The following is a 21,972-nucleotide window of genomic DNA, read 5'->3' as shown; positions in this document are numbered from 1 at the left end:
ACATGAAATAATACATGTGGAATCTAAAGAACAAAATAAACAACAACAAAAGTAGAAATAAACTCATAGATACAGAGAATATTTTGAGGGCTACCAGATGGGGGGAAGTTGAGGGGGATGGCAAAAAAGGGAAAAGGGATTAAGAAGTACAAATGGATAATCACAAAATAGACATGGAGCTACAAAGTGTAACACAAGGAAAGTAGTTAATAATGTTGTAATAAATATGTAAAGGGGAAGAAGGGTATTAAATTTAGTAGGGTGATCACTTTATGAGTTAAATAGATCTCCAATCACTATGCTATACAACTATACCATATACCAACTATAATTTTAAAAAACTTATTGAAGTGTATAATGTATATACGTGCAACTAAAATTGTCTATTATATTTCAATAAAGCCGGGGGTTAGGGAGAGACTATCAGGGCCTGGAGTTTTCTTTGTGAAAAAGGTTTTGACAACTCAGATATTCTATTTCATTTTGTCAGTTCTGGTAAGTTATGTTTCTGAAATAATTTTGTGCATTTCATCTACGTTATCAAATTTATTGACAAAAGATATTAATAATATCCCTTAATGTCTTTTTAACATCTGTATGATCTATCTGTATCCCCTTTCATCATTGATAGTATCTTTTTTCTTGATCAGTCTTGCTAAATGTTAATTATATTGATCTTAAAAAAACTTTTGGCTTTATTAATTTTCTCTAGTTTGTCCTGTTTTCAATTTCACTGATTTTTACTCTTTATTTTTCCTTTCTTCTACTTACTTGGGTTCATTTTGCTCACCTTTATTAACTTCTTAAATTGAAAACTTTAATCATCAATTTTTAAACTTTTTTCTAATATAAACACATAAAGCTATAAATTTCCCTTTTAGTTTATTTGCTATATCTCAGTTTGATAAGTTCAGTCTTGTCAACTAGAAATACTTTCTAGCTTATTTTATTTCTTTGACTATGAGTTATTTAGAAATGTATTTTAGATATTCCAAATTTGGGGGGGTGGGGCTTTTCTAGTTATCTTATTGATTTCTAATTTAATTCTATTGTTGTCAAGGAATATATTACGTAAGTTTTTAAACATTTTTATTTATTGAGACAATTTATAGTTTAACATATGGTCTATCTTGGTAAACACTCCCTGAGCACTTGAAAAAAATGTGTATTCTGCAGTTATGTGTAGTGCTCTATAAATGTCAGGCAAGGTGATACATGATGTTATTCAGATGTTCTATATTTTTATGGATATTTTGAAGTTGTTCTATCAACTAATGCAGGAGTAGTATTAAAATTTCCCAACTATGGTCTATGGTCATGCCACCCTGAACATGCCCGATCTCTTCTGATATTGGAAGCTAAGCAGGGTCGGGCCTGGTTAGTACTTGGATGGAAGACCACCTAGGAATACCAGGTGTTGTAGGCATTAAAAAAAAAGATTTCCAACTATGATTGTGGATTTGCCTTTTTCTCCTTTTAATTGTATGGTTTTATTTCAGGTATATTGAAACGCTTTTATTAGGCTCATACACATTTATGATTCTTATCTTTCTGATGATTTGATCCTTTTACTATAAAACATTCCTTTTTATCTCTAGTAATAATCCTTGTCTTGAGGTCTATTTTATCTGGTGATAATATAGCCCTTCCAGCTTTCTTGTGTTACTGTTCGTATGTACCTTTCTTCATTCTTTCACTTGCAATCTATTTATGTCTATCCCTTTTATATCATCTGATAATCTCTGCCTTTAAATTGGGGCATTTAATCTGCTCATATTTAATGTAATTTTTGATAATGGTTGGATTTCAGTTTAGCATTCTTTTTGTTTCATCTCGTTTTTGTTCTTCTCTTCCTCCTTTCTTCCTTCTTTTTAGGTTAACCTAATACTTTTAGTATTTCACTATAATTATCTCATGGGCTTTTCAGCTACACCTCTTCGTGTATGCGTGGGAAAGAGAGAGACTGAGACTGCTCTAGGGATACAATATGGAATCATAACTTATCATGATCTACTTGTAGAGTTATTTAATATTGCACTACTTCACATAAAAATGTAAGAACCTTGCAACAATATAGTTCATTTATTGCCCTTCATCTTTTGGGCTAATGTTGTCATATATATTACATCTACATATGTTATAGATCAATAAAATAGTGTTAAACAAGATAACTTTTAAAGAAATTGAGAAGAAAAAATATAGTCTTTTATATGTACATTCCCAGCTTTTTTCATTCTTTCCTGTAGATCTAAGTCTTCATCTGGTGTCATCTCACTCTGAAGAACTTCCTTCGGTATCTATTGTAGTACAGCTAGTTCTTTCAGTTTTCATTTGTCTAAAAATGTCTTTACTTCACCTTCCATTTTTAAAGGACATTTTAGCTAGAAATGGAATTCTAGGTTGAGAAATTCTTTCAGCATTTTATAGATATCATCTCACTGTCTTCTGGCCTCTGTTGTTATTGATGAGAATTCAGCCACTAATTTATATCATCATTTTCCTTTATGAGTCATTTTTCTCTAGCTGCTTTCAAGTTTTTCTCTTTATCTTTAGTTTTCAGCAATATGACTGTGATGTGCCTGGGATGGTTTTCTTTTTATCTATCCTAAGATTCACTGTGCTTCTTAGATTCTATAAATCTGTTTTTCACAAAACTTGAAAATTTTCACCCTTCTCTCTCTCTAACAACTCTACTGAAATATAATTCACACACAATACATACATCCAAAGTGTACAATTCATTGGTTTTTAATATATTGAGTTGTGCAATCTTAAGCTTAATTACTTTTAGAACATTTTCATTATCCACTTCCAAAAAAAATCTATACCCTTCTGCTATCATCCCCTAAACCTTAGGCAACCATTATTTTATTTTCTGTCTCTACAGTTTTGCATGTTCTGGACATTTAATATAAATCCAATCTATCAATGTAGTCTTTTGCATCTGACTTCTTTCACTTAGCATGTTTTCAAGGTTTATTCATGTTACAGCATGAATCACCATTTCATTCCTTTTTATGGTCACAAATATTCCACTGTATGGATATACTACATTTTGTTTATCCATTCATCAGCTGAAAAGTGAATTCTGTTCTACTGGACAATTACTTGGTTGGATTCATTCTCCAAACTCTGTCTCCTCTACAGCAGACAGCAGCTGAATCTCAGCTCAACTCTTTCAGATTTCTATTGTTTTTTTCTAGGCTCCATGGAGTCTTCACCGATGCATGTCAAGTATTTGCATAAAAGTGGATTTCAGGCTCCCCTTTCTATTGCTCCCTCCTTTCTGAGAGTTCTCCTCTCATTTTCTAGCCCCTTTTGTAGCCCTGAACTCCATTCTCTGATTCCCCAAGCTAGTAAGACTGGATTTTTGCTTAAATTCTAGCCACTACCCACCATGCAAACTGGGGAGTATCCTCAGGCAAAAGCTGTATAAATGAGAATCTTACCCAATATAATTCCCATCTTTCAAGCTCCCCATCAGTTTCTGCCTGGTTTGGTCACCTTCCAATGTCTTCAAGAAGTTGTTTTCATTTGTTGTCCAGAATTCATAATTATTATCTGAGGAAGGGTTAGTTAAATATAAGATACTCCTCTATTAATAGAAATAAAACCCTTTTCTCATTGGTATTATATCTTCCCCAAGAGGCAACAATGATATGAGTTACCAAAAATATATATAACCAGATGTGCACAAATGTGCCTCTCTGGGCAGCATGACTGATGGATAAGTCATACATTTAGTCTGCCGAAGTGCTTAACATAAAAAATTAAAACCATTTAAAAAGGTCTAAACAGAAAATGACAGTTTCTACTACATAGAATTAAATATCTAGATAGATATATAAAGTAGAATTATCCCATATACTCTTCTAAAACTTGCTTTCATCTTCAAAGAACAATATATTGGGCATTTTATACTGTTAAAATTTTAATGCTTTTTAATAATTAGAGTTATCTACAAACTACACCTCAGTATGAATGCACTATAATTTATTTAATAAAGTTCCTGCTGATTTCTCTTTTATATTGCTATCATTAATTAGTCTTATAGGTTTTTCTCACTTTGATTCCTTCTGTAGGAAGAATTCGTAAGTGGAATTATAAATTTTTACATTTTGATAGATATTTCCAAATTTTCCTCCATAGACTGATTTATATTCTCACAAACTGTAACCAGTTACACTAATTCCCCCATACCCATGGTAGCTATGTAGTCCATGACTTGAGGCACTCCCATTTTACCCTACTCCCCATGTCAATACTAAGCTAGCTGATAGAACAAAGGAGGTTCTAGAGAGGTTCTCTTTCCTTAATTCTCAACAGCAGCCCTGATGAACATTCTAATTCCCTCCTCTACACATGGAGCCTTGCCTGTTTAGCTGAAGTCTTTTACCTGGTGTGGTTTGAGCCAGTCTTCTTCTAGAACTCAATATTTGCAATCTGGTCCACTAGCAAGGGTCCAGGCATATAAGCATGTTACCTATGGACTCATCTAATTGACTATTATATATTTGACCACCACCTGCAATTATGGCTGCAATTTTTTATCCAATGTCTTACCTACATACCCTTTTATTAATAATTCTAGAATTAGGACTAAGGTAGTAGGGGCTCCTCATCAACTGTAACTCAGAAATAGCTGCCCTCTGCCCTGTCTTAATTCTTCAACCATTGAGTTCCCATAGTGATTAGGTCTCAGATTCTTGCCCCTACACTGGTCTTCAAGATATTACACCTCATAATCCAAGTCTTGACATGTTTCACTTTGTTAGAAATGTTTGTTGTTATCCTAAGATATTTCTCTTAATCCTTTACTTCCATGTCTTAACTGCCAAACATATCCAGAGTAGAAATTAATAAAATTTGAATATTACATTTCTAATTTTAAAACTTAGATACAGGCCCTTGGATTAACCAAAGTAAAAATGTACTTGCTAATGCTTAGAAGGGGCAAGCCTGTTCCATTAACAGGCACTGTTGGTTACTCATTTTTGAATAAGAACAGATATTTCTTTGTGATATAGCCTCAAAAAATTATTTAGAAAAGTGTAGCACACAGATTATCTGAACTTTGAAAATCGCCCAAGGAATAAACTGAGGAAAAAGGAAAATCATACCATACAAAATGCTGTCCTTAATTTTTTAGTAGAACAGGCCCTAATTTTGACCAATATGTATGGTTATTTTAAGATGTAAGACTGCTCAAAATGAGGTCATTTACATCTGATGGTAAGAGAGAAGCCCTGTAAGACCTTGAGTAGTTTCCCCTGCAGAGATCATTCAATGAACAAATACCTAAGACAGCAGCACACTCAACTGGCTTACTTGGTTTATACCATATAAAGTAGCTATGGAGGATACAAAGAGTTTAAAATGAAGATCTCTATCCCTAAGGAAGACTATGAGCTCCTCATAGTCATTTAGATCTGCGTCCAGCACAAAGTCTAGGATAAGAATACTCAATTAGTGTTTACTGATAATAATATAAGACAAATAAATAATAATTGCCAATAGGTGGAATGAACTAAAGGGTATGTCAAACAATCCATTCACATTCTCTCACACATTACAAACCAACAGTAATATGTCTGATTAACCAGACATGTTAAACCAGGTTTAAGAGTGTCACAAAAAAATAAATTTCTATGTGAAGCAGAGGTAGAAGGCAAACCCTTCCCATTAGAGGTAACTATAAGTCGTCTAAAGTCACATTGCTAGCAAACTAGGGTTTAAAATCAAGTGGTCTAGCTCAAGAACTTGCAGTCTTAACTATACTACACCATCTCTCTGACTTTTAACAAAGCCAAGAAAGGTATAGATGTTTAGAAATTTCCAGTTGCCTAAGGCCCAGGTCAATGGCAACAGAGAACAAACCAAGCCTTACATCCAGATGCCTTGGCACAATACACAGGTTTCTATGATCCAGCCTATCTTTCCAAAATCGTTTTTAGCTGTGCTTCACTCTCGAACCCAACATTCCAGTATCACAGACTCATATACAGTCTTGTAAATGCACCTTGCTACTTCTCCAATTAGTACTACTGTTCATGCAGCTCCCTCTGCCTGGCATCACCTTTCTGCCTCTGACTATCTGTGCCCCTCACGATCCTCAGATACTTCTTTATGTTTCACTCTGCTTACTGTTTACAGGCCTGTTTTCCCCTATAGATAGTTAAGTCTCTGGACTGGAATCCTGTCTCATTTGTCTTTGAGTTCCTAGTGCTTGGCATACAATGCAGGTGGTCAACGAACGTTTGCTGAAAGAATTAGTGAATAAGCGGTCTCAGAAATAGTCCTCAAAGGCAGCTGAGGGCCTGGGGCTAACTGAAGGGAAGGCTAGGACACTACCTGCAGCTGAATATTCAACTTTCTTGTAGCAAACCTTCCTTAAAGAGACTGAGGAACCTCTCTTACGGGCTCAGAGAACTAAGGAGCCACAGCCAATTCCACATGAAAGGAAGGGGGACAGGGTTCTGCCAAGGTTCAGCAAAAGGATATTTCCTATAATGCACTGCCAAGCCTCTAATTTCATATTAACCTCTGTTAAGACATTTTCTCAAATGAAATGTGTGCCTCAACTGCAGCCCCTTCTTTCAGATAGGTTAAAAAACATAGATTGCAAAAAGAAAAGGGGAAGGAAGGAGGAAAAGAGGAAAGAAGAAAGCAAGGAAGAAAGCAAGGAAGGAAAGGAGGAAGGGAAACAGACTTCTCTTTTAAAAGGGAAATACATGTTTTCAGCTAGGCCTGAGAAAGCACTAGACCAGACAATTAGAGGCAGGCTGAATGAACTTTAGCCCATCCTTTTCTAGATTTACTACATATTGGAATCCTCCAACTTTCAAATGACTCACACATACCACTATCTGCTGTCCAGACCCCTGCTCTATCCCCACTGCCACTGCAACAAAAATCACATCAGAAAATCAAAAACAAACTGGGAACTTCCAGAATATCTGTGGGTTTAGAAACTATGAAAGGAAGAATAGCTTAGAGGAAGTGACCACATAGGATATATTCTGAATTAGAGTTGGTCTAATCAGAACAGCATTCCTGCTCCAAAATATACTCTCTACTTTTCCGCTTCGACTTAGTTGAAATCATATATCCTAAAGAACTGGGCATTTTGGTGAAGTAAGAGAAACAGAGCATGCAGGCCTGGTTGGGGGGCAGGGGTATGGTAGCAGAGGGCTGAATCAGCAAAATAGGGTACACAAGAGGGACCTTAGGAAGTGAAAGAGACATAAAGGAAAGAAAAGAGCTTGTATCAAGAACAAACACTAGTTGTTTCAGAATTTAGTCTAAGTCAGTGGTTTTCAACATGACAAACTCAATTCCTGGAGTGGCACTGGCAAGAGTTACATTTTCTAAAATGGTGACAAACCCTTGGTAAAGTTCATAACAATCATCCCCCATGATAGCTGCAGTCCTGGAACATTCACTATAGTTTAAAGCTGTGCAATACTTTGTGTTTATATGTAAAACAGAGTTCGATTCTAGGCTTATATAATGTAAACAGGTAATTCACCTATGCAAACATCTAACAAACACTCAAAAGTCAACAAGACAAGGATAATGCTTCTTTGTGTGATGCTCCCAACTGGCTCATTAAATTCTGGTCACACCCCGCAATCACAATCCAGAAAGTCCTTGCAGAGATATAATAATCTCAATGATCTAAAAGTTCCAAAGAATAGGAAAAAAGGAACTTTTTCTTCATCTCCCCTCCTTCTTCAAATGATTCCCTAACAACCAAGACACAGAACTCCATCTATTAAGCTTATATTATATATAATTAATCCACTATGGCTTTTGTGGGCTAACTTGGGAACCTATTCAACATTTATAGCACTATTTCTACTGGACCACACATTCCAAATTTCAAACTTAAAAATAAATTTTGAGAATATAACACTTCCACAAGTCAGAAACTTAAACACACTGACCTCTCACCATCCATGTTCTAATTTTTTAAATGATGAGCTGACATCCAAGCTACATATGACCAATGCACTATGAAGATGGAATACACATGTAAAATAACCATTGCTGTGGGCAAATAAAACAAATATTTTATGATAAAAGTCCTGATTTTTGTGGCAAGTAGGTACAAACTACACATCCTTAACCTAAATTAATAATACATGATTGTGTACCACTTTTACACTTTAGATTTCCTCTTTCCCCTTTGATTTTACTGTTTATAAATACTGGAAAGTGTCCTTAGAATCTATAATCAGCACCAGTAGCAAGTATTGCTTCATCGCACAAAGATAAAAGGTCCCTTAATGATACTGGGTAAACTGGATTTCCTTGCCCTTCTGCCCCCCACCCGCACCCCCACATTCCTCAGGTCTAAGGTTCCCTGAGTTCTAAACAAGCACTCTCACTCCACACACCTCCTGCACTCACTCCACCCAATCGAAGCATCCTCAAACTCTCTGGTTTTCTAAGCAGCCAAGGAACATAATTCCTACCGTCCTGGAGAACACACTCTAGTAAATGTACAGAATTGAGCTGTGATGAGTTTTGTGTTTTTTTCCCCAATGGTTAATGCTATACTTACAGATTACTATTCAATCAGGTTCTATATTTGGTGAGAGTAACTAAATGACCTTTAACTTTTTTTCACTCTAAGAATATAGTATATGATTGTGCTATCTTCTTAGATTCTATCTATATATGTAAATCCTCTAAGGACTCAACTCAGTGTATGCATTTCAACTATTTCGCCTATGCTGGGGTCAAAGTTTCCTCCTTATAGTATGCCTTGAGATGAAAAACAAAATGATGAACAGGAACAGCTCTTGTTTCTTTCTCTCCTTAAGCACTAACACAAAGAGCATTCACCTCCACCTCTGTATTAAATGTTAAGAAACTTAATCCTAAATATCTAAAGAATTAGACATTGGATAAGTTAGGCACAACCTTGAAGATACTGAAAAGCATTATCTCCAGAAACTAACAGTGATCTCTCTTGAGAAATTTTAATAAGTAAAGATAAATAGTAAGTCATTGTTTATTAAATACTTCTTCAGCCCCTATACCCCCAGGAAAGAATGAGGACCCACTGCACCATGTTCCAGAATTAAGGAGAGTTCACATACTTTCAAAAGTGCTTAACTTTCAGAAGTAGGCTGCTCCTGGAAGAATCTGGCTTAATACTTTTAGCCTTGATCTATAGACAGAATCTGAAAATGTGCAAAATTATCTCTGTATCACACCTGGTCTAATAAATATACTTTTGAGAAAGCAGGAGGGAATAAATACTTTTTCAGGACCAGACACTTCTACACATTATTTCTAATCCTCAAAACAACGCTGGTTGTACTATCCCCCATTTTACATATGAGGAAGCTTCAAGAAGCTAAAAGACTTGTTGAATACACAGCTACAAATGGCAGAGCCAAAATGAACATCCACCTTTTGGAATCCAAAGTCCTGGTTGTTTCTGCTATTGATGTGCCTCTCAATTTTTCAAAGCAGACAATTTCATTATTTGTGAGCTATATTAAGCTATTGCATGTCAGACACATTTAATAATACGCTTTGAAATTTTTATTGCTTTTAAATGCTACTTTTAAGACACAAGGCAACAATTTTACCCTTGGAAAGCTGTAAAGATTGTAACACAAAAGCTATGAAATTCAAATTTTAGTTTCTTTAGTAAAAATGGGGTGTAAGCTTACAGAACAGAATGAAACTATTTAATATCCAGGGTAGCCTGAAGACCAAATATTTAACAAAAACCTAAATTCCTGAAACAGCCCCTTCTTTCTCTTAATGTACATGCTTGTTATTTTGACAGGTAGCTAAGCATCACATCCATTCTAAGAAATTTTATTGGCTAATGTTTATAAATTACCCTAATTATTTTCACTAAACCTGCCTAATTTGAACATTTCTCCAAAAATGATCTAATGTTTTCAAGGTTCTGACATGTGCTTCTGACTAAAATTTACAAATAGCCAAAATTTAAAAATTAGGCAAAGATAAAGTGGCCATCTGGTTTACCACAGACAAAAGAAAAATATTTTTCAGAACACATCCACGCAAATGGCTAAAATGAAAAAGATGAAAAATACCAAGCGTTGGCAAGGATATAGAACCACCAGAACTCCCATACACTTTTGGTGGAAGTATAAACTGGTACAGCCATTTTGGAAAACTGTTTGGCAATATCTATTAAAATGTAATATATGCATATTCTACAACCAAGAAATTCCGCTTTTATTATATCCCCGACAGATATGTGTACATTTGTTCACCAATGAATATATACTAGAATGTTCCTAGCAGCACAATTTATCATAGCCCTAAACTGAGAAACTATCCAAATGTCCATCAACAGTAAAATGTATAAATAAATACAATACTATACGGCAATGAAAATGGAGGGTCTACAGCTTGATGCAACAATAGGGATTAATCTCACAAAAATAATGTTGAGCTAAAGAAGCCAGACATAAAAGCATACATACTATGTAATTCCATTCATATAAAATATAAAAACAGAAAATACTGTACTGCTAGAAATCAGAACAGTGGTTACCCTGTGGTAGAGGTAATGATGGAAAAAAACACAAGAGAGCTTTTTGGGTACTGGTAATATTCTGTTTCTTCACATGGGTGCTGGTGACAGGGTATGCTCTGTTTGAAACGAGTAATAGATGAGAACCATTATAGCAACTGAGTGATTAAAAGGCACGGTTCTAGAATCAGAGCCTGCATTTGAATCTCAGTTTCATCACTTACTAGTTATAATTTTGAGCAAGTTATTTAACCTCTCTGTGCCTTATTTCTTCATCTAGAAAATGAGCCTAATATTTACCTCATAGGGTTAGTGTGATGATTAGATCTTCCTAAGACTTATAAAGTGCTTATTTGCACAGTTGATTATTATTAAAATTTGTTAAGTAAATAAAAGTGCTTTATTCTGAAGCAATACAAGAAAAAGAAGAAGAGAAACAAATACATATATGATTTGACTATTACTAGAAAATGCACAAAATAATTATTTAGGAATTATCTGAAGGTGACAATAAGTATTCTTATCTCCCTTCCCCCTCCTCCCTCTCCCCTCTACTTCTATGCCTCCTCCCCCATCAACCATTCAACACTGAGGAAATCAGAAATTTCTCCCAATTTTTTGTCAAACCTATTACTACTTCATCTAAAAGAAATACTTTGTTCACTAAGGATTTACTGAATGCGCCAGCATATACGTTTAAAATTTTCTTTAAAAATCCTATCTTCACAGAGATATGAAGTACATAGAATGTGTGTACTACAGGGGAAAGTATACCTGTCAGGATGCTGGATTCTATTCCTCTATACTTTACCTTACAACTTGGGCAAGTCATTTATCATCTCTAGGCTTTAGTTTCCTCAGCCATAAAATGAGAGGTTGAACTAGTTAGGGGTTATTAACCTAGTTCCAGAACGCCTTGCAGGATTCAGGCATGTGCTTTAGGGATTCATAATCCGCGCCCCCCTCCCCCCTCCAACCAAGAACTTATATAAAAAAATTATCTGTTCACATATGTGGATTTTTCTAGAGGAGTCTATGACATATCAAATTGTCATACAAGTTGTGGCCTCCAAATCAACCACAATTCATGTTTTACTAAGCACTTACTGTGTGCAAAGCACTGTGCTAACTCCTTACATATATTAACTCCTGTAACTCTCACAATAACCCTTTAAATTAGATACTATTATCCTTATTTTACAGTTGAATAAAGTAAACCAGAAAAGGCCTGGGCTCTTAAACACAATGCTGTGTTAGGTTAGATCATCTCTAAACCTTAAAATTTTCTGATTCTATGTTCACTCAAATTGTTTTCCTTTAAATTTTCTGTCTTTAGCCCTATTTTTATTTAAATCTTTACACAGAACCACCAAAGTCATGGAACACCCAGATGACTGCTATCTGAAAAAGAATACATTAGGGAGTTAACACTATAAAGGGTCCAGAGGCACCTTCCAGCTCCAGCAGCCAATCTGCTTTTACTTTCATAAAGTGGTGGTCAACCAAAAGATGTATCTGAATCTATTATTAAAGCCTAAAATCAAAGTAATAGTAAATAGGTCCGAGTACCAATCAGAAAAGGGGACATGGTGGCAGATACAGTGTCTCATATACTACACACCAACACAATGAGAAGGCCAGGAAAGATACATTAGTGCAAGGCACGGATGACCCATGTTGACTGGCTTCTACCCCTACTCCCACCTCCTGAAAACCACCACCAACTGTCCAAGGCTTGAATTAGTCTTCAAATAAGATACAAAGCAGGATAAATGTATTAAAGCACCACCAACTCCTGCCTGAAATAGAGTGAAAGCCTAGCTTCCAATATTTGTGGACACCAGTTCTGACAATCTGCAATCGCAGAGGTCAGCAGTCATCCAGTTACACCTGCAAACTGTGGTGCCTGCCACCACTTTTCTGCCCAAATTACTTACGAACATAACACTGCTTAATAAATGGCTGCAAAGCAGAAGTGGGCATTGTTCTTTCCATAGGCTGTCAAAAAACTTTTATATCTTAAAGGGAAGGTTGTTAAAACTTTATGCCCAACTCTCATGACCTTTCTCCATTTAGTTTAAGAAAAAGAGGAGCAAAGGAGGGAGAGAGATCAATGGAACGGCCCTGGGTGCAGAGATGGCATCTTTGTCAAGGGTGATGCAACAGGGTCAGCCAGACGATGAAGACAAGCTGGGAGCTTCTAAGAAAACCAGCGTCAGAGGTGGAAATCTGAGCGGAAAATGGGTTACAAAGAATTAGGTTCGAGGGTTATTTAGAACGGGCCAGAGATAAAGGGTCTAGTTTGGAGCAAACCGAGGAAGGAGAGGAGGCACAGAGGGCTTGGTGGGGCGAGTAACGAGGAGGGCAGAAGGGTGGAGGGAGGGTCAGCAGGTCCAAAGTAGAGAGGAAACAGCGGGGTGGGCGGGAAAAGGGTGCAATCCGGCCTGGGGGTCGGGGGACTCGGAGGGACGGTCATAGGGCCCGGAAGACGTGCAGAGGAGGTCGGGGTGACCAGACTGGCGGTGTGTGAACTGAGGGAGGGGGCAGCCGACCGGGAGATCTTTGAGTGTCGGTAGGGCCAGGGAAGCCGTTAGGGTAGAAGGACAGCCTGGAGCATCAGCGCAAGGGCGGGAGCGCCCCTGTACCCAAGGGCCCAGAGCGAGGGAAAAACAGCGGTGACAACAGTTGGAGACAGCGGAGCGGGGAGGAGGCTAGCCAGCTCGAGTAGAGGTGGGGGCCGCCACGAGTCCCGGCTCGGGCTGAAGAGGGAAGCCGAGCCATGAGCACGGCGTCCGGGAGGCGGGTTGAAGGGGAGTTAGGAAGGGCCCTGGGACCGATGACGGCCGGCGCTGGCGCTCTCACCGGGACAGGTGCTTCAGGATCTGCTTCTTAATGATCCCGGCCATGCCGGAGCCGCGGCCTGCGTGGAAGGCAGGAGGGCAGTTGTGGCCTCCTCAGCCGTGAAAAGGCAGCCCCCTCACCTCGCCGCAGCGCGGCGACCAAATGCCGCCGCCATGGCGCTCTCTCGCCCCTGCCCGGGCCCTTGGAACTCCGCCACGATCCCACCCACCCGCGCGGCACGGCGGCCGCCAGCCCAGAGCGACGCGGGAAGAGCGCACCGCCGGCCTGACGCGCAGCGGCCTGAGGCGCGCGTGGTCAGGGGCGGAGCGCACGGCGGCGGGGGCGCGCACGGCGGCAGCGGCCGGGCGAGCTCCGGTCCCTCCTCTCAGCCCCGCGCTCAGCTTTCTGAGGAGGGGAACTTGGAAGACTTCGCCGTCGCTCTGCGAGAGGTTCACACTCCGGAAATCGCTTTGAAGCATCGGGGAAGGGCGGCGTGTTTGTAATATTTTGCAGGAATTCGCTAGATAATTACGTAGCTCCTGGTCCACTTATTCATTTCCTTCTCACATTCACTCATTATTTGTTGAGCACCAATTACTACAGGAATCGGGGTAGGGAGTGAAAAGTAGTCTTAAGGACCTCAGAGATCCGTAGAACCATTGTGGTTCGCTGCCGCTTTGTGATAGAGAACTGAGAAAGAGGCGTCTCGTTATCTTTGTGCCCCTTTTAGCCTCTACCCGGTTAACCAATGGGTGAATGTTTACTCAACACTTGAGGTGTACCCTTCCCAAAAGTGGGGAGCAGAAGAAAATGAAACAGTAATTGTCAAAATTACCAGGTACATCAGAGAGCAACTTCGTTTTTCAAATAAGGAAACCAGAGCCCAGGGAAATAGTTGAAAGCTTGCCCAAACTCACAACTACTTAGTGAGACTCAGAACTAGAATCCAAGCCTTCTGACTCTTAGTCCAGTGCTATTTTCACTGTTTCGTCCATACACGGAAGTATAACCCATATACCTGGGACATCTGTAGACCCAATGGCAAAGGCGGGAAGATGGTAGTTTCTAGACTTAAACTTCAAGCAAAAACCTGAGGAAAATACTCTTCAAGACAGACTTATAGGAAATCTGGCCACCGATTAATTTTAAATTTATTCATTCTCATGAATAGATAATACATCCACATAATACAAAAATCAAGATTAATTTCCCACCTTCCTCTCTTTGTCCCTCAACAATTCAATTACACTCCCCCAAAACAATGGTTACCTAATTCTAGAGATAGTCTAAGCATGGTCGACCACATAAATGTTAAACTTTTAAATTAATCAACAGACTTCATGTATGTCATGCCTATGTCTTAGTCATAGTTAGCTCAATTTTTCCCACAAGTTTCCCCAAAATTACCTTTTTTAAAAAGGAAGCAAATCATCCTCAGCCTAAGTGGTCTACTACACAATCCCCTCCAGCAGGACTGCATAGTCTTATTATAATTTTCCTTCTGCTCACTCCTCACCAGTATACACACCAACAGATCCCATGGAAGAAAAGGTTTCATGCCAGAATTTTTGACCATTATCGCTTTTTCCCAATTCAGCGGTCAGGGTAATTTCTTGCATTTTATGCTGCTTTCCCTGGAGCACCCCATCAGCTGATTTAGATATCTGACATTAGCTATGTAAAATGAAATCTGCCTCATACTCAGAGACTCATCATCCTTGTTGAACCATTCATCATGCCTGGCTAATGAGTTATTTTTGTCGAAAGCAAAAACTCATGCTCTAAAAGAACATGGCCTCTCTAGGGACCACTGAATAGGAGAGTTAAGACTATCACCAATAGTATTAATGTGTTATCTTTCCTTAGTATTAATGCTAAGAATGCAAAGCATATAAAAACAAAAAGTATTTAGGGAGAATCCATACATTTTTAAAAAATCAAACATTTTATTTTGAGATGATTGTAGATTAACACTCAGTTGTAAGAAATGATATGAGATTCCTGTGCCGTTTACCTATTTCCCCTTGAAAAACTTTACTACAATATCACAACCAGGATATTGACATTGATAACTCAGTATAAAAAATATTTCTTCCCTTCTGATATGAATACCTGTTATTTCCTATCCTTGCCTTATTGAGCTGGCTATTCCTGGCACTTTGTTTAATAGGACTAGTGAGAGCAGACATCCTTTCTTTGTTACTAATTTTAGGGGGAAAGCATTCAGTCTTTATTAAACCATTAAGTATAATAATAGTAGATTTTCATGGATGCTCTTTATCAAATTGAGGAAAGTTCTATTCCTATTTTTCTGAGACTTTTTATCAAGAATGTTTAATTTTTTCAAATGCTTTTTCTGCACTGAATGCTACGTTCATGTGATTTTAGCCTGTTAACATCTTGGATTATATTAATTATCAAATACTGAACCAGCCTGCATCCCTGAAATAAACCTCATTTGGACATGATGTATAATTACTTTCATATATTGCCGCATTCTATTTGTTAATATTTGGTTAAGAATTTGTTTATGTTTTCTTGATCACTAATGATATTGAGCATCTTTTCATGTGTTTATGGACCATTGGTATATCTTCTTTGGAGAATGTTCTGCTCAGATCCCTTGTCTATTTTTAAACTGGACATTTGTCTTTTCATTATTGAGTTGTAATAATTCTTTTTATATTCTAGATACAAGTCCCTTATCAGATATAATTTGCAAAAGCATTTCTCTTATTCTGTGAGTTTTCTTTTCATTTTCCTGTTTTTTGAAGCACAAAAAAATTTATTTTTGATGATATACATTTTATCTTTTTGTCATTGTTGCTACGCTTTTGGTGTCATATCTAAGAAACCATTGCCTAATCCAAGGTCCTGAAGATTTGCATCTATGTTTTCTTCTAAAAGTTGTATAGTTTTAGCTCTCATTTAGGAATTTCATTCATTTTGAGTTAATTTGGGTGTGACAAAGGGGAGCAACTTAATTATTTTGCAAGTGGATATCTAGTTGTCTTGGCATCTTTTATTAAAAAGAATATTCTTTCCTCACTGTATTGTCTTAGTGAAAATCAATTACCAATAAAAGTAAGGGTTTATTTCAGGACTCTCAAGTCTATTTCGTTCGTCTGTATGTCTGTCCTTATGCCAGGAACACAATGTCTTGACTGGTGTAGCTTTGTAATAAGTTTTGAGATAAGCAATCTATTGTGTGTTTGAGTGCATAGCTTTCATACCTTTTAGTTGTATAGCTTTAACTTGTTTTTCTAGTTTTTACATTATTTCTCCATACCTTAGCACAATCTACTGGTATTGTCATTAGCAGTTCTAGTGAAGATAAAACTTTACCTCCATTTATGTCCCTTTTTCTTCCTGTAGGTATAATTGTCTTAAATATTTCATCTATGTATGTTCAGAGCTACATCAAACAGTTATGATTTTTGTTCAAATATAATTTAGAAAACTCAGGGAAATAAAACTATTGTACTTACCCATATTTTTGCTTACCGTATTCTTCCTTCTTGATGCTATGAGAGTCATTTATTTATTGTTTCTTTTCTATTTAGAGAACTTTTTAGCCATTCTTTTATGGTAGGTCTGCTGGCAACAAATTCTCTTAGTTTTCCTTTATTAGAGAACATCTTTATTTCTCATTCATTCCTAAAGTGTATTTTCACTGGATGTAGTATTCTGAGTTGACAGTTTTCTTTTAGCACTTGAAAACTATTCTGCCACTTCCTTCTGGTGTCCAGGCTTTCTGATGAGAAATCTGCTGTCTTTCAAGTTATTTTTCCCCAAAAGTAAGGTGTAATTTTTCTCTATTTTCAAATTTTATCCTGATTGAGGTTTGTTCAGCTTGTTGAATATGTAGGTTTATGTCTCTTGCAAATTTGGGAAGTTTTCAACCATTATTTGTCCTAGTACCTCTTTTGTGCTTTCCTTTTTTTCCTCTCCTGGGACTCTAATATGAATATTGGAACTTTTGTTATAGTCCCACATGTCCCTGAAGCTCTGTTCATTTTTGTTTTAAGTCTGCTTTCTCTCTGTTGTTGAGATTGGGTATTTTTATTGTTCTAGCTTCATGTTCACTGATTGTTTCCTGTTACTGATTGTTTTCTGTTGAGCCCATCCAAAATTTTTTATTTTTGGATTCCAAAATTTCCTTTGGTTTATCTTTATATATTCTTTCTTCATTTGTTTTGAGCATGTTCATAATTGCTTGCTGAAGCATTTTTATGATGGCTGCTCTAAAATTTTTGTCAAATAATTCTAGCGTCTATCATTTTGTTGACATTTATTGATTGCCCTTTAAATTGAGATCTTTCTTGTTCTTGGTATGATGAATTTGTTTTTTGGGGAGATGGATAATGAATCATTTTAGATTGAAACCTGGACATCTTTATTATGTTCTGAGACTGGATTTTATTTAAATCTTCTGTTTTGTTGGCTTTTTCTCACAATAATACATAACTTTAATAAATGTTTATTTCTCTTTCACATAAAAAAATCTAAGGTAGGCAGTTCATGGTAGCTCTTCAACCATTAGGGACCTAGGCTCCTTCTGTCTTGCTGTCACTACCCTTAGTTGCTAATTTGTGATCCAAGATGTTTGCATTTCAAACAAACATTATATCCACATTCCCATCAAAAAGAAAGAGGGCGGGGGGAAAAAGGCATCTTCTTTCCTGCTACAGTCTCACCAAGCTACAAACTAGGGGAAATACACTATTCATTGCAGATGGCCATGGATCCAGATAAAAATTAGGAGTTATTATTATGGATAGTAATAAATACTGGAGTGGGCAATTAGTAATGTCTGTCTGCCACTCTAGGCTATATTGTATTACTCTTTTTTTTGATCCCTCTTTACATGCTTCACGCTACCAGCAAAGGCCTAAGAGATAAAAAGGATGATTAGCGGGGAAATGTAGCATTTGAATGTAGAGGTGCCTACGGCCATACCACCCTCAACGCCCCGATCTCGTCTGAATGTAGAGGTAAAAGTCTTTGTCCTACCTTTTACTTCTTTATTCTTTCAACAACCATCCCCCAGAAGTACTAGGATTTGAAGTACAGACTAAGAAAAGGGGGTAAGGATTAGGAGACCTGTTTCTCACAGTCATTGTGAAATCTGATTAAGTATTTAATAAAGGGCTTTGAGATCTTGGCTTCCTAGGCTGTGTTGAAAGTCTTACCATTAAGTGAGAATATAAATCAATGGGATTTTCTTAATTGGCAGCCAGGGAAAGATACTGATTAAAAAGGAACAAGTATGGAGAAATTGAATAACTACCTTCACAAGTGATCAAAATTACTCTCATCAACGAGGGGCAGATAGATGGTGTTCCTGCCTACAGATGTGATATCCTAGGGACACAACTGAGGACATGTACCAGAATTTAATCATGAGGAAACGTCAGACAAACCTAAAATGAGGAATGAGGAACATTTTGTTAAAAAGGTGGTGAGACTGTCAGTGTCATAAAAGACTAAGAAAGGCAGAGGAATTGTTCTAGATTAAAGGAGACTGAGGAGATTTGACAGAAGAGTAAAGTACATGATTCTAGAGAGGATCCTGTACAAGATAGGAAAAAATATATATAAGGCCAACGTTGGGTCAATGGACAAAAATGACATATGGTTGACGGGATAAAAGGGGTCAAATATGTGGTGACAGAAAGAACTCTAACTATGGTAGGTGAACACACAGTGTAAATATGTATATGCCTTATTGTTAAAGTGTACAGCTGAAACTTATTGAATTTTAACCAATGTCACCATAAAAAACAAATAAATTTTAAAAAATGAAATACGGTTGGTAGATTAATGAATTATGTTTATATTTTCTGAGCTTGATAACTAAACTATGGTTATGTAAGGGATGTACTTATTCTTAGGGAATACAAACTCAAATATTTATGGTAAAGGGCATGGTATATGCAACTTACTCTCAAATGGCTCAGAAAAAAATAAAGCAAGCGAGTAAATAATAAAAGTCAATGGGGTGAAATGCTAATAGCTAACAATAGGTGATTCTGGTCAAAGCATATACTGGTGTTCTTTGTACAGTTCTTGCAACCTTTCTGTAAGTTTGGAATTCGCCTCCACACACACACACCCCTAAATAACATGGACAGAACAATAAGTAACATTCAGATTTTATTCTTGCACTTGTCTGATGAACAGTTTTAGATATGTATTGATTCTGTGCCAAAAAGTCTAATCCTTAAACTTTCAATTGGGAGGGAAAGAAATGATTTCAATTAGTTAGCATTTTTTAAGGTTTTCATGAAAACTGATATACCAGGCCAGACTTCAGGGCATTTCCATCAGAGGAACCTAAGGCAGGCTGGTTTTTTTTCTGTTCACCAAATGTATCTAAGAGCCTAAAAGATACCATCTGACCGAAGCTATGTAATTGGGACATTTAATCACCACTGGACTTTTTCCATATAGGATGACCAAATTAGCCTGTGGCTCTATGCGAGGATCCCATTTCTCATGCAGCTTGAAATCAAGGGGACTGGCATTCTGACAAACCATTAAGCCACATCAGTGGAAATTATGATAGCTTAAACTTTAACTGCACTCCCTATGGCTCTGGGTCTGCCCACAGAAAGGAAGCAAGTGTGTTACCCTACATGCACATTAACTTCTTCAATTCTTGTTATCAACTAGTATTCTTGATTGCACCTATACGAATTCTTACATACTCTGGAAAAAGTTTCCTTTTAGGAAGATCTGGGTTGTTTCTAAGTACCTAAGGCTATTATTCTATTATAGACACTCTCTTCACCCAGTCTGACAGCCATCAAAACCAGAAATTTGCTGAGTCACACTTAAGCTCAGTTAGCAAGGTTTCCCCTAACAAACTCTTAAATGTGCAGAAGTTTAATAACAAATCTGAGCTATAAACTCAGACATATAAACTATCAATTTTCTGAGACTTAGGTCCTTCTTTAAAAGATGTGACAATAAGATACTTAAAAAACAAGAAGTAGCACTTGCAAAGGCTCAGACTAGGAAGTGGACTCAGCTTCTACAGAGGCTGAGCAAAGAGTGTCTCTTGGTCAAGATCTCTATTTCTAACCTGTTTACCTGGATAAGGTCATTTATTTGCCTAAATCAGCTTTTCAAAATATTTTCAAGTTTCTAGGGAAAAAAAGCAATCTACTTATTGCCATTTCGATTTCTAGCTATAAATCTAAAACAAATTTACATACATAGTGTCATATTCTTGGGTAAACTAGAACCTAAGATGGAGTTTGCCAAACCCACTAATAATCAAAATTTCTTAGGGAGTTTTCCCAAAATGCAAATTCCCTAAGCTCCATCTCAGATATATTGAATCGAAATCTGGAATCTTTATTTTGAATAAGGTCCCCTATAGCTCTGATTATCAGCCAGGTGGTAAACTGCTGCTTTAGGACACCTTCTGCCATAACATCACTATGACAATAACCTCAGATGGCAAAGGTGGTTTGTTTTGTTTTAAAATATTCAGTCTAATAAACACAAGGTGACCAACCTTTCTTTCATCCATATCCGCCAGCCACCTATTTATTCTTCATGGGCAACTAGTATTACCAGTTGCTTATCTGTCCTTCCAGAGATCCTTTATGCATACAAAGGCACAAATAAATATCCTTTAAAAAAGGATAGCAGCAAGCAATACCTTGTCTTGTGAACAAACCAAGCTGCAGAACAACGTATATCTTGGAGATCTTTCCCCATTAATACGGAGAGCTTCCTTATTGTTTTACCTGCATGGTATAGAGCTTCCTTATTGTTTTAGCGTACAGCCATTTTGTATACTTGATAAATCATTCCCCTTTCACTATACATCTATATTATTTCCAATCTTTTGCTGCAATGCATAATCATGTACATGTTGTCTCATACATATGCAAGTATATCTGCATGATAAATTTCTAGACATGGAAATGCTAAGTCAAAGGATAAAAGTATTGCAGTTCTGATACTAATTGCCTTCCCAGAGCGTATAACAATTTTCACTCTCACTTGCAGTGATGTGAAATAGGAGTTAAGATTTTACACCAAGTTGAATAGGGCCAATGGCTTATCATCTAGAAGCTTCCCTGAAAATATCCTTTTATAGCTCAGTGATATAACAAATGACATTCTGAAGAAACTTTCTGTACCATGGAAATCCGATTAATTTTACCATTGCTATTAGAAAGCTTTCTATTTGAAGCCCCCCCCCCCAAAAAAAAAGAGCAGAGAGAAAGCTGAGATTAAGGCAATTCTTGCCATTCTTAGCTGACATGCATATATCATGAAGTCTTTTCCTCTACTTCAGCATAAAAGGCTTAAAATTTTTCACTTACACAAAGTACTATTCATGTGAAAAATTAACCAATTGTGTTTATTTAATCAACAAAAGCTCTACAAGTGTTAGATTTACCAAAGTCTTGCACAAGAGAAGTTTATAAATAAAGACAGAGTGCCCAAAGGGACCCACTCTATAGCTAAGAAAAAAGAATGTCATGCAGAGGGCATGCAGAAGAGAGAATGAGCTAGAAATAACACAACTAAAACACTTCATCTCCTTTATAATACAAAAAGGATACAGAGAAGAGAAA

The 21,972-nt window shown here is 37.1% G+C and overlaps 1 protein-coding gene and 1 pseudogene across 2 annotated transcripts in view; one reads left to right on the top strand and one right to left on the bottom strand.

Moving 5' to 3' along the window:
* The window catches only part of UHRF1BP1 (UHRF1 binding protein 1), a 60,791-nt gene extending 47,111 nt beyond the window's left edge, over positions 1-13,680 (bottom strand). Inside the window, exon 1 of one of the 2 annotated variants that reach the window (XM_023538535.1) lies at positions 13,394-13,680. In XM_023538535.1, coding sequence (XP_023394303.1) covers positions 13,394-13,437 — 44 coding nt within the window. In that variant the 5' untranslated portion in view covers positions 13,438-13,680. The remainder of the gene's footprint in view (positions 1-13,393) is intronic. The other variant, XM_011373498.2, reaches the window with a different exon arrangement.
* Positions 1,308-1,426, top strand: LOC111747506 (annotated as a pseudogene).
* Positions 13,681-21,972: the final 8,292 nt, after the last annotated feature.

This window comes from Pteropus vampyrus, unplaced genomic scaffold, assembly GCF_000151845.1.
Source record: "Pteropus vampyrus isolate Shadow unplaced genomic scaffold, Pvam_2.0 Scaffold225, whole genome shotgun sequence".
NCBI classification, from domain to species: domain Eukaryota; kingdom Metazoa; phylum Chordata; class Mammalia; order Chiroptera; family Pteropodidae; genus Pteropus; species Pteropus vampyrus.
Note: the sequence above shows the minus strand (reverse complement) of the source record. Positions and strands in the feature narration are given on the sequence as shown.